The sequence below is a fragment of the Lacerta agilis genome, chromosome 1, assembly GCF_009819535.1.
Source record: "Lacerta agilis isolate rLacAgi1 chromosome 1, rLacAgi1.pri, whole genome shotgun sequence".
Lineage (NCBI taxonomy): Eukaryota > Metazoa > Chordata > Lepidosauria > Squamata > Lacertidae > Lacerta > Lacerta agilis.
Genome location: NC_046312.1, coordinates 116,752,053 through 116,765,309, shown reverse-complemented (window position 1 = coordinate 116,765,309; position 13,257 = coordinate 116,752,053). Strand labels below are relative to the sequence as shown.

Sequence of the window (13,257 nt, the reverse complement as noted above, 5' to 3'; positions counted from 1 at the left end):
ATTTCTGCCAATTTACAGCAAGTGAATACCTGCCCCTTAGCTACCTTATTGTGGCTGCAGCAGAAAATAATCCCCATTGGGGGGTTTGGGGAGCAGTGAGTTTTATAAGCTGCCGGTATCTGTGTGCATGTGTGGTTTTTTTTTTTTTTTGAAGAAAAAAAATCTGATAAGTAGAGAGCAGTCTTAGAAAGATTCCTTAGAGTAAAATAATGTTTTTATGTATGGCTCATCTCAACAGCGCTGTGGTCTAAAATGTCATAAACATATATCTACTAATTTAATTCCAAACTCAACATTGACTCACAAATCAAAAGATTTTTTTTTGTTCAGTATCTTCCCTTAACCGAAGTACTGCAAATGCTCTTATTTCACAACCCATAACAATAGTTTCAGAACGCCAGGCAAAGTTTGCATACTATTTGAACTAATGCATAAATGTGAAAAGCCTGTTAGAAATTCTAGACCTGCTGTCCTGCCTTGTATATGCAGTTCTTATCCATGACAAATACAAGTAAACATTTATTTATTATTCATTTCTTGTAAATGAGAACATGCAGCACTTCTAGAGAACTTTACTGTTAGTTGAGTAACATATTATTTTAAAACCAATCATTGATTGTTGACGGTTTTCAATAGAACACTGATTTTAGTGATAAACGTCACAGCATTTGGAAATGATGATTAAAGGAACAATGTCTGACTTTTGTTCTCTATGCATAAAAAAGCCAGCCGACCAGCTGCTTCTGAGCTATTCATGCCTCACGTCATTTCCCTTGCAGCTCTTAAAATATATATTTGTTCCAGAACTGATTAATATACCCCACAACTATAGACCCAACTAGACATGACATAGATCTTCTATTAAGAAACTTTTTTAAAAAACAAAAAACAAAAACTAATTATCAGCCCCCAGTGGCTGGCCTGAAGGTCAGTTAAGTGGAGCTCTCTAGAAGAGGCCATTGAACTTAGCATCTGTACATGTCTTTTCCCTCCAGTAGATCTAATAGCAGCCTTGGGAGCAGTGTGTGTATGTAATGTGTGGGAATGAGCACAGAGGTAAGGTTTCAAAACTTTCTACAAGACTGCATCATCCACATTCTTCAAAGCAGCCACCTGGGGCCACTTAGTATAACAGAGGTTGTGGAAGAACCTAATCACGGGATTACCACATCCCTTCTAGTTTGGCTAATGGAAATGACTCGAAAAAAAGGTTTTGGAATATCCATCCGCAAAGGCACTACTTTACAAATCACAGGCCAGTACCAGCTCAAACAGGCCAGAAGCACCACATGATGTATGTAGCCATTGTGAGGCTGTGCTGTTTTGAGGAACAACAGCTGAGGATATTCTTTTGGATACTCTTCCACGTGAAATACTCCTTACATATATGAAACTAGCAATTATCATAGAATCATAGAGTTGGAAGAGACCACAAGGGCCATCCAGTCCAACCCCCTGCCAAGCAGGAAACACCATCAAAGCATTCCTGACAGGTGGCTGTCAAGCCTCCACTTAAAGACCTCCAAAGAAGGAGATTCCACCACACTCCTTGGCAGCAAATTCCACTGTCGAACAGCTCTTACTGTCAGGAAGTTCTTCCTAATGTTTAGGTGGAATCTTCTTTCTTGTAGTTTGAATTCATTGCCCCGTGTCTGCTTCTCTGGAACAGCAGAAAACCACCTTTCTCCCTCCTCTATATGACATCCTTTTATATATTTGAACATGGCTATCATATCACCCCTTAACCTTCTCTTCTCCAGGCTAAACATACCCAGCTCCCTAAGCCGTTCCTCATAAGGCATCGTTTCCAGGCCTTTGACCATTTTGGTTGCCCTCCTCTGGACATGTTCCAGCTTGTCAGTATCCTTCTTGAACTGTGGTGCCCAGAACTGGACACAGTATTCCAGGTGAGGTCTGACCAGAGCAGAATACAGTGGTACTATTACTTCCCATGATCTAGATGCTATACTCCTATTGATGCAGCCCAGAATTGCATTGGCTTTTTTTTAGGGAATTTAGGGAAAGGTCTCACCTAGACAAACTAGTTATGAACTTGTAGGGAGCATGTTACGTTTACAACCCTACATGTTTTGTGTGTTTTAATACAGTTAACCACCCTGTGATCCTTGGATGAAGTGCAGTATATGAATGTAATAAATGGATGCTGATAATACTGCCCCACAACAGATACATCTTGTGAGGCACCTGCTTAAGTTTTCTAACAATATATTTTGGTAATTCCACAACAAACGCCTATTACATATTAATGCTGTTCTTAAGCCCCATCTCCACTTCATCACAGTCCAGTATCTACGCCAGAGGAGTTGCAACTACATTGCTCAAGTCCAATCTAAATTTTGAGTGCCTTTTTTTTTTGCCTGCAACTAATTATCTACAAACTGACAGCACAAACAACAACAAAAAATATCAGCACACTACATTGGACAAATACTTGGCAGTTTCCAAATCTGCTGGTAAATCATATAAGCATTCCCGGTAGTTGCAAATCAGCCCCCAGATTTACATGCATTTGATTCCTACTAAAATCAACAGGGCACCCATAGTAACTGCACACTAGAGACTGCAGTCAACATGCTTTTCCCTTTTGATCTTTCTGTAGAGTTGCGCTACTGCCAACCTCGGTGGCAATTCTCTGGCTTCCACATATTTTGTTTACTGTGATATCCTCTCCAAGATAATTCAGCCAACAACTGCTTTGAGTGTAGCTGGAAACTGCTTGGTTTAAATGATTTATCCGGAACGTTAAGCCATAACCAACACTCAACTAACGAGACAGCCACTATTTTGGATGTGCTGCACAACTTCTTTCATTATGTAACTCATAAGCAACTAACAATTCCTTACTGGCAACAAGGGATATTGTACAGTTAAGCTACTCCATTCCTTGCCTTCATGAGAGTGCAGTTGCATTAAGGTTGAAAACAACACCTAGGGCAGAACCAGACCAAAACCAAAACCTTTAGCTGCTTCATAATTTAAATGTGTGCATGCATATGTTAAAATTCAATTTCTAGCTGTTGGGGTTAATGGTGGTGAAATCTCCTGGTCTAATTCAGAATTTGGCTGAATTTGGAGATTGCTTTACGCACAATCAAGGCTTCTGTGCCACCCCAGCAACAACCTGACCTAGCTAAGAGGCTTCCCTCACTTCCATTGGCATGGTATGCCACAGACTCCAGGCCCCAGACACTGCTTGAAAAATGAGCAACAACACCTAGGATAATTTGCCAAGCTTTGCATTCCGTTGCAGTCCAAATTCTTAGTCACTTTCAACCTTATAAAGCAGGTGGCATTTTTAATGAAGACAAATGGAAAGCATCTTCAGAATTTAGGCAATTGCCGGCTGTCACGTAGGCAGAAGCAAAGTTAAGTAAGCAGACCCCTCACCTTTACATTGTAGGGAATATAGTGCTTCGATAAAGCCTCGGGAGTATGCATCCACGTTTTGTCTGTAAAAGGAAAAGAAAAAAACCCACATAATTTAGTCTTACTTTTTGCATTTCTTGCTTGTGTTCTTTCTGGGCAGGCAACACACCATTCTTAATCTAATCCCTAATAGCAAAAACATTGTCACAATAGCAGTACCGTGTGTGTGTGTGTGTAGCAATCAGTTAAGAACTGCTTGCATTGCCACAAAGGACGGAGGGCTCGCAAAGGAACTGATGTAGCCATGTATTGATGCAGGGCTTTTCGAGTGGTCAAAGAATGTACCCACCAGTATCTCTATGGCATCTGCAAAAGGTCTAAGGGTGTAAAAACAACAACAAAAACTACAGTACTTGAAGGAATGCTTGCTTTCCTGATCAGTTCCTATTAACACTGTCTTGGCCTTTCCTACATTGAACATGCCTGCATAAAAGTGTCCAGGAGTGGGGCTGGGGACATGACTGCAGGCATAAACCTTTTTGTGGTCCTGTTTCTTTTTCTGTCCTTTGTGGGATTCCCTCCCCATAGAAGTGTGTCTGGCATCTTCACTATATAGTTTTTGGCAAATGCTAAAGGCACACACCTTTACTCTGACCTTTGACACCTGAGAGGTGTTTTCAGGGCCCACCCTATTCCTGCACCTGTTAGTTTAAACTATTTTTAAATCTATTTTAATGTGTCTTGAATTGTCGTTAACATGTCATTGGGCCTGCCAGTTAAGGACAGACAGAAACAGTAACAACAACAACAACAACAACCACAACAGATGTAGTGACCATTTTGTGTTATGCCACACCCCACACGAGCCACTACTTGATGAAGTGAACATGCGTGAGGGCCGACCCAAGTTGCTGAACCTTTTCTTACGATTTTACCCCACAGCTGTTGAGCTTTTTCAGGATTCAACTTATTGAACTTTTTAAAGGATTTGACCCCAATAAATAAACTGCCACAGGGGCCAGATAAGACGGGCCGGGGGGCCAAATTAGGCCCCCAAAATGGACTTTGGACATGCCTGCTCTATCTGTTCCCTTTTGTCCCTGTTGACGGGCTGCTGCTATTATGAGGAGGGGAGGTCCATTTCTGCTTCAACACTTATCTCTCCACCCCTACTGGTTTTCTGTGCAGCGGTCAAACATCTCTGGTGGAAAATGAAAGCCGAGAAAGTTTCATACTTGGTCAGGTAATTTTACTTCAGGCAAAATCTTTGTCTATTCAATTATGCAGTTGTTTCTTCCTTAACAGGACGTCTTTTCACGTCAATCTCCACAATGCATATCCCATAATCTGAAGTATTATACAATTTAAAAGGTTATGTACTCAGTTACTGGCAACACGCTGGGGAGAAATTTCAAAGAACTGTTGAAATCTGTTTTCCCACGAATGTATTTGAATGTACTCAGGTTTGTTTTATTTACAGTGGTACCTCTGGTTACGTACTTAATTCGTTCCAGAGGTCCGTTCTTAACCTGAAACTGTTCTGAACCTGAAGCACCACTTTAGCTAATGGGGCCTCCCGCTGCCGCTGCGCCGCCAGAGCACGATTTCTGTTCTTATCCTGAAGCAAAGTTCTTAACCTGAAGCGTTATTTCTGGGTTAGCAGAGTCTGTAACCTGAAGCGTCTGTAACCTGAGGTACCACTGTATTGCTTTGCAGGTTTGGGTAGCGTACTCTATCTATTTCTTCTTATTTTAAATTAATAAAAACCCAAGTCACCTAAAATTAATTTTTTTAAAAAAAATGTTTCATAATGCAATATGGAATATTAACAGGTTGACTGAGACTATTGTAATATTATGTTCACTCGAGAAATCTGCACTATTTTGTTCCTGGACAGGTTATTATACTTCAACAGCAGGAGTTAATTGCGTCATGAAATACATTCTCATTCTATCACCACTGCCATTCTTTAAAAATAAGTTCTTTAATAGAGCACTTAAAATGAAGGGGGAGGGGAGAACCTCTAGACAGCAGGGGAAATCAAATGAAAGAGTTTATATTAAATAACTGTGAATATTTACTTGAAAGACCACCTGCTGCTGTAAAGACTAGTTAAGATCACTTAGATCATTTGAGGGAATTCTACTTGTGGTACTGCATTCTGTAGAATGCCATAGGAAAGTGACTCAAAAATTAGGAATTTTCCCACTATTGCTCCTGTGCCACGGACTTCGTTTCTCTCTCATGTGAAGCAGCGACCACCAGTTGCTTCAGTTGCCTTGTAAAGACATACCTTTTCCCCAGGATTTCTTTGAGAGGAATTTTTTATTTGTTTGAATTCCCTAAATTCTTGTTTTTATATGCATTTACGCTACTTTTTTGTATTAATTGCATTGCTTGTTAATTGCAATGGTTTCTAATGTAAAAAACATAAGGCAATTTATAAATGTTTCTAAAATAAAATGTGTAATATAATATATGATCTGGTCTTTTATTTGGATATTTGTAACAGCAGAAGAAAAAGGCTATCCCCTTAAATATATACAACAGCCATGCATAGGAGAACCCACAATAACTAAGAAATGGGAAGGTTATCTGTAGACATAGCTTATGAGAGTTAATGTATTTTCAAAGCAACAGGAAAACACTGCTGGGAAATTCATGACCACGAGGGAAAGACAGTACAAAAAGAAGTTTAATTCAAGATTATGTAAAGGAATCCTTCAATGACTGTATTCAATTTAATAGATGAATGGGTTTGACAATAACATCCGGACAATTGTGTTCCTTCACCTATTTCTCTTAAAATTAATTTTAAACAGGGTTTCACAGTTCACAACTTTAAAATAATAAACAGAATGCAGTTTTCCAAAACAGAATAATTCTAAAACAACCAATATTATGATTGCTTTTCTCACCCAGACCACATTCTTGGCTTCCCATGAAAATCCGTAATGGTAAAAATCTCAAAGCAGGACCTCAGATGATAATTGAAACAGTAGCTAGCAAGATATCGAAATGCCACATTGATCTGTACAGACACGATCCAACAAAAACGCAGCACTTTGAAAACTCATTCATTTCAAAGGAAGAGATTTAAGTAGATACTTAACACTCCCTTCGTGGAACTAAAATGTAGTTAACTTGGCTAGGTTTTTCCGATACTATTTTTAAAAAAATGCAAATTGCTGTAACATTGTGGATTAAGATATAAAAGAAACCAATTAAGCTAGACACCAGTGTTGCAAAATACCATCAAACCTCATGGCATTACCTGGTCCGTCCCTAAAATACCGCTTGTTGTTTTATTTTGCAGATGTAATCTTGTCTTGACTGCAGTGGAACATCAGAATGAAATACAAGAGGCTGTTCATTGGGATTTTTGCTTACACCATTCCCACCTTGGCACCAAACGTTAGCTGCATGGCATAGCTGTGCCATGTAAGGTCTTCTCTTCAGCAGAAGTGCAAGATTTCAGTATCAGTGGAAGACCAGTAGGTAACCTTTTTGTGCCAGTGCTGGATAAACTCCCCAACTTTACTTTTCCCATATAGACCTCATAATCTTCATAAACCCACAAGTAAGGGAAAATCTCAATAGTGTGAGCAGAGCAGATCATATATGAAATACCTGGATGATCTAATCAGTGTTAGAAACTGAGATATGAAAACTAGGGGCTAAATGGCACCTTAAACCGAGGTTATGGGCGCAACAACGGAATGTCTAGGCAGGCTTTTTTATAACAAGGTTACAAAGCTGAAAAGGAATGAACCGCAGCTAAAATATTATGTTCCTTTTTCACATGGTGTAGTCCTTCCCCTGCCTGCCCCCCTAATATTCTTAAGAGGGTCTCTTCTCCATTCTTCAGAGAGTAGCTGGAAGTGGGGAGGCAAAAAAAGGTCCTCCTTTCCTTCCGCTATGCAGTTTTAATCTGAAATCTTAGGCGCAATGCTGCGCCCAGAGCTCAGAAACTGCTCGCGCTAATGAAATCAACTGTCGCAAAATGCGCCTGGAACAATGGGAGTTTCGAACAGTGGACCTACTCAAATCAGCACTTCCCTATACTATAAATGAAAACCTACTGGCAAAATCTCTTTCGCGGTTTGTTGCCTCTTGAAGTACCGAAATGCTTAACCCTCTATCCTTGAGTGAGTTAAAAACCTTCATATCCAGCTGAAATCTAACTGTGCCCTGGAATAATGCTAATGGATAATGCATTATATTCTGGTCGCAAATCACATGTAATGGGCAAAACAGGAATCCTCATCTTCCCTACAATGAAATTCATGGAACACCCACCCACCACTGCACAACTTACTTGTACAACTTTTGCTTGAACATTTCTGGACAGACCAAACAGAAGTACCTGTATGTGGCAAACTGTGCAACTACAGGTATACCCTATTTTGAACATTACTGCTGGTGGCTCTTATATGGAGAAGTAGTTGAGACATGTCCTTCATCATGTGCTTAAAATTGTAATAGACTTTTTGAAACCACAGTAGCAAAATGATTCCCCCTTTTTTCCCAGGGCATCATGGAAGATATTTGTAGCACATAATTAACGTTTTTATCTGTGGACATAAATTGACTGCTAACTCACAAATAAAGTATATACCCCTCTTCAAGCATTATGATTATGTGTTATGACAACATACGAAGCGGTTGAGCAGCTGGAGTGAGCACGCTAGGTTCACTGCATCATAATTGTTCCATAGTACCCTATTTCTGGAAGGAGACTGTATGAACCAGAGGGTCTGCTGTTTTCATGGAGGCTTCCTCTGCAGTTCAAGACCATGGGAAATCAGAATTACGAAACACAAGTTTTCAACACAGAACTTTGATGTTACATGATGCAAATCAGGGTTCCATCTTCAGGTATGCACGGGCAACTTCCACAATTATATATATAGAATTAAAAATAATTTTCAAGGAAGTGTATTCAGCTGGCATTCCCAGCAACGATCCTTGAAAGACATGTGTTCATTCTTTTGCCAGGATTCTGAAAGCCTTATCTTCCCTGTGCAGAATATCTGCCTCCTTTATAAAACACCAGCCTTTATAAATGGATTTATAAGGCAGCTTATTAAAACGACAGAATGCTGTTAATTCAAGTATTGGCAATCGTATATCGGATTCCTGGCTCATCTGTATATTTAGTGCTGCAAGGTTTTCAAAGGCGTCCGTAAGCCTTTAAGGACTTAGGAGCTTGTACTGGCAAAATGAAGTAATGGGCTGACTGACATTTTCAAACATAAAAAAATATGTAGCTAAGGAAACTGAGGAAAAAAACCCCCCACACACGTTGGTTTCATAACCTCGATTCCTACTGTGAAATGCTCCTCGAGCCTAGGAGTATAAGAATAAATGTAAAAGGCATCCCTTGTCAACCACTTCTTAGTTTCTGAACTGAAAGTTGGTGAGAGCTGGCATAGTATATGTCAGGCGACAGAGGGCCCAGCTCCCATGGCAGGTTGCCAGGAATGCATAAGACAAGGAAAAGTCCTTACCATCTGCTTCCCCCACCCCCCATTATTTACAGAGAGAGGCTTGGGAGTGCAGCCTCTTGGAATAATGGCATTGTCTCGAGTAAATCTCCACCTCCCCCCATCTCTCCCACTTCCTCATTTGTCAACAGCACCACCCCCTCTACGGTTGCCGCTTGGGGCCATCTGTCTTTGATCTCTTTGCTCTCTTACTTTTAAGGCTTGCCGGGTTCTGGGAGATGGTGGGTCTGGAATGCTTTCTAGTCATAACATGTCAGCCAGCTGCTCCAGCTCTTCCTCCTCCTCTCCCATTATTTCCCAACTTTCCCCCCGCATCTTCTTCTGAGTTGTGACCTCCCGCAAACCCCTGTTGTAATTCTGAACTGTCTTCATATTCTCCTCTGGAAGGGTCAGGCTGGGGGGGGGGCGGTCTCCACCATTCTTCCTCTGCCCAGTCCCTGACAGTATAACAGTTAACAGTGTGAACTGTGATTCAGGAGGCCCCAGGTTTATAGTTTAACTCAGGGGTCGGCAACGTTTTTTGAGGCCGGGCCGGTCCACTCCCCGGCAGACCTCTTGGTGGTGTGTGCTCAAACTATTTCTGGCACTCTTCTGACCCAGAAGTCGGTCCCCGTGGCAAGAAAAAAAATGGTACTGTGAAAAGAAAAAGCACAGAAGCACATGCCGATCCACGGAACAGCCACGGAACAGTTCCAGGAAGTTCATGGGCCGGAACCGGCCCATGGGCTTTAGGTTGCTGACCTCTGGTTTAGCTCATTCAATTCAATTTTATTTTATTGAGTTTAGCTAAGTCATGAACCTACTTGGTAGCTTAGGCAAGTCACCGCCCCTCAATTTACACCTCACATCTGGCCTATGGTTATAATACTGATACAATTTTTTTGAAGATTGCAGATAACGTTTTGAAGATGACTGAGGTTGGTGTGAGCTGCTTCGAATATTCTATCCAAAGCATGATGTTTGTGCTAAACAAATAGTGCTGTCACTCTCTAAGTTGGCCTAAAGTCCTAAAGTTTCTACAAGAGAGAAAAAGTTGTTGCCATTCTATATATACTTTCTATAGATTTCATTCAGCCGATGGAACAATCTATTCGAGGCATAGGCAAGCTCGGCCCTCCAGATGTTTTGGGATTACAACTCCCATCATCCCTGACCACTGGTCCTGTTAGCTACGGATGATGGGAGTTGTAGTCCCAAAACATCTGGAGGGCCGAGTTTGCCTATGCCTGATCTATTCACTTTGAAAGCCCAGGTCTTATGACAGGTATGGTGCTACACTTCAGTTTTAAAAATAGTTATCCAATGACTGTTAGGGGACTAGCAGGATATTCTTCCCCGCTCTCCCCACGAGGAGTACTCCCACCCAGACTCTCCTCACGAGTAGGGCCTCCCCCCGGGCTCTCCTCATGAGGAGAAGGCAAATCCCTGACAGATACCAGATATGCGCGCACACATAACTGAAATCAAGCCATCCAAATGGCCCAAAAACGTATTCTGCCCTAGAAGTGTAGGATGTTCCCATGCTCTCAATAATATTCAGATTGTGCATCTGCCAAGCCTACTAAGCATGACAGAGAAAAGGAGGGGGGGTGATTATGCTATTCATGAAAGTGGAGGCTGAGTACTTTGTACAACTAAAGTATGTTGTGCCAATATACGACACGATGATTCCATAAATCCTCCATATATATTATGGATAAATAAAATGAAAAATTATATAGAATATGCAACACTTGGGCTGGTGCTTACCAATCTTGCAATCACGTTAATTTAGCTTAAATAGTGAGAGCCTATCCATATCCGGCAAAGGGCTTCACTCATCTAACTAAAAAGCCAGAGATATTATTTAACCCTTGATTGCGAATCCCAGAACACGTCAACCAGCGGAGTTGAAGGGGAAGACTAGAAACGGTTCTAACTAAACATTAAAGTTCTGATTCTCAAAATTCTGATGAGAACTGCTGACATCGCGTTGGAAGTCCAATGGCATAATTCACAACCTAAAGGCAATAAACGAGTGCTTCCATTTATTTTCTCTCTTGCCTTCCATTGCCTTAGTTGTGGGAATCATACCCTAAAAAAGGAAGAGCATGTGCCACACTTTACACAGTCTGTATGTTTAGAAATTGGCAATTTCATTACCAGCCCATTCAAAAGCAACTGATGTCTATAACTTTCTTATGCCATCCAGAGCATTAAACTTTTTACTTTCTCTATTTTCACAAATGCTTGTCATAAAATAATAATAATAATCATGGTCTAACTTGGATGTCTGGAGATGCACACCTATTCACAACCCATAATGTTTAATAGGCAATAACTTCAGGAGATTACATTTAGAACTTTAACTTGCAGTTGAGTTCTGCGTGGCTCAGGTTTGCATACGACTGCAATTTCTCAGTACTGCGCCATCTGTAATAGGCCAATACCTCAAACCTTTATAATTTAATGTCACTGTGAATATCTTCCACGTTACAAGATCTAGTCACCTGTAAGCAATTATTGCCTTCATAAAAGGAGCATCGCCTCCCTTCCAATGTTAAGCAATCTAGCTCTTCTTTTTGGACAGCTGTCTCAACACTGAACTTTGCTCTTTATATGATTATGGCTGCCATTGCTATCTTTGTAATCAAGGCGAGCACACTAGAATACAAGACAACATGTGATTAATTCATGGCTGATTTGACTGTCGATAATCACCCAGGACTCAACAGAATTTCAACACACCATTTAAACCCTCATCCATAGCCAAAGCAAAGCTTAAGCACTAGTAACCATAAGTCAGTTAGATCAACCCCTGGCATCTGGTATTGAATAGGGAGGCTGCATTCCTGGCTGTCATTACCATTCGGAACCAAGAAACTCACCCTGCTTTAAGTTTTCTAATCCTCATTTAATATCATTCATATTACAGGTGGGTAGCTGTGTTGGTCTGCCATAGTCGAAACAAAATAGAAAATTCTTTCCAGTAGCACCTTAGAGACCAACTGAGTTTGTTCTTGGTATGAGCTTTCGTGTGCATGCACACTTCTTCAGATCGGAGTATTTTCTTTGAAAAGAAAATGAAGCATAAAAGGATCCTCTCCCCCCCCCCCGCCGGAAATACAAACTCAGCAGTCCAAAAGCAATTACTGGTATGTTTGTTACTATTCATGGAGATGTATTTGAGTATTAGGCAGCATCCTGAAGAAACCTTGAGTTGAAGAGCATCTAATCAAACCAACTCACAGTGCCATCTGGTTCAAAGAGGTGCTTGGTCATATTATTATTATTATTATTATTATTATTATTATTATTATTATTCCCAGAGGTCTCAGGGTGGTTCACAAAAAACACAATATATAAAATCAAAATAAAACCAATAACCCAAAAACACCCCCCCAAAAAAGAGCCACATTTTAAAAGGCCATAGGGCATCAATCAGATCAACCAAAGGCCTGGTTAAAAAAGAACGTTTCTGCCTGGCGCCTAAAGGTGTGTAATGAAGGCATCAGGCGAACTTTCCTGGGGAAAAGCATTCCACAGAAGGGGAGCCACTGCAGAGAAGGCCCTGTTCTCGTGTTGCCACCCTCCGGACCTCTCGAGGAGGAGACACACAAAGAAGGGCCTCAGAAGATGATCTCAGGGTCCTGGTAGCGTCATATGGGAAGAGGCGGTCCTTGAGGTGTTGCGGTCCTGAGCCGTTTAAGGCTTTATAGGTCAAAACCAGCACTTTGAATTGGGCCCGGAAACTAACTGGTAGCCAGCGCAGTTGGACCAGGATCAGTGTTATATGCTCAAACCGTCTTGCTCTGGTGAGCAACCTGGCCGCTGAATTCTGCACCGGCTGAAGTTTCCGAACCGCCTTCAGAGGCAGCCCTACGTATAACACATTGCAGTAATCTAACCATATGTTCTTGGGACCTGAAGGAGCTGCCCTGCTGAATGCTGGGTAGCTCATCTTCATGCTGAGTTGACAATAAAACCTACATTAAAACAAGTGCTAGGTAAAAGTAAACGACCCCTGACAGTCAAGTCCAGTCACTAATGACTGTGGGGTTGTGGCGCTCATCTCACTTTACAGGCCGCTTCTGGCACAAAGGAACACCGAAACCGGAGCAGCGCACAGAAACGCCGTTTACCTTCCCACCGGAGCGGTACCTATTTATCTACTTACACTTTTTGCCGTGCTTTTGAACTGCTAGATTGGTGGAGGCTGGGACAGAGCAATGGGAGTTCACCCCGTCGCGGAGATTCGAACCGCCGACCTTCTGATCGGCAAACCCAAGGGGCTCAGTGGTTTAGACCACAGCGCCACCTGCATTTCTCAAAAAACAAGTGCTAGGATTGTTTTAATAAAGTTGTGGTCTTCATGTCATGTACA

The 13,257-nt window shown here is 41.4% G+C and overlaps 1 protein-coding gene across 8 annotated transcripts in view; it reads right to left on the bottom strand.

Annotated features, from left to right (window-relative positions):
- GULP1 (GULP PTB domain containing engulfment adaptor 1) overlaps nt 1–13,257 on the bottom strand; it is a 93,358-nt gene that overhangs the window by 61,889 nt on the left and 18,212 nt on the right. For all 8 annotated transcript variants that reach the window (XM_033168522.1, XM_033168537.1, XM_033168564.1 and 5 more), the window contains one exon: nt 3,409–3,470. In XM_033168522.1, coding sequence (XP_033024413.1) covers nt 3,409–3,470 — 62 coding nt within the window. The remainder of the gene's footprint in view (nt 1–3,408; nt 3,471–13,257) is intronic.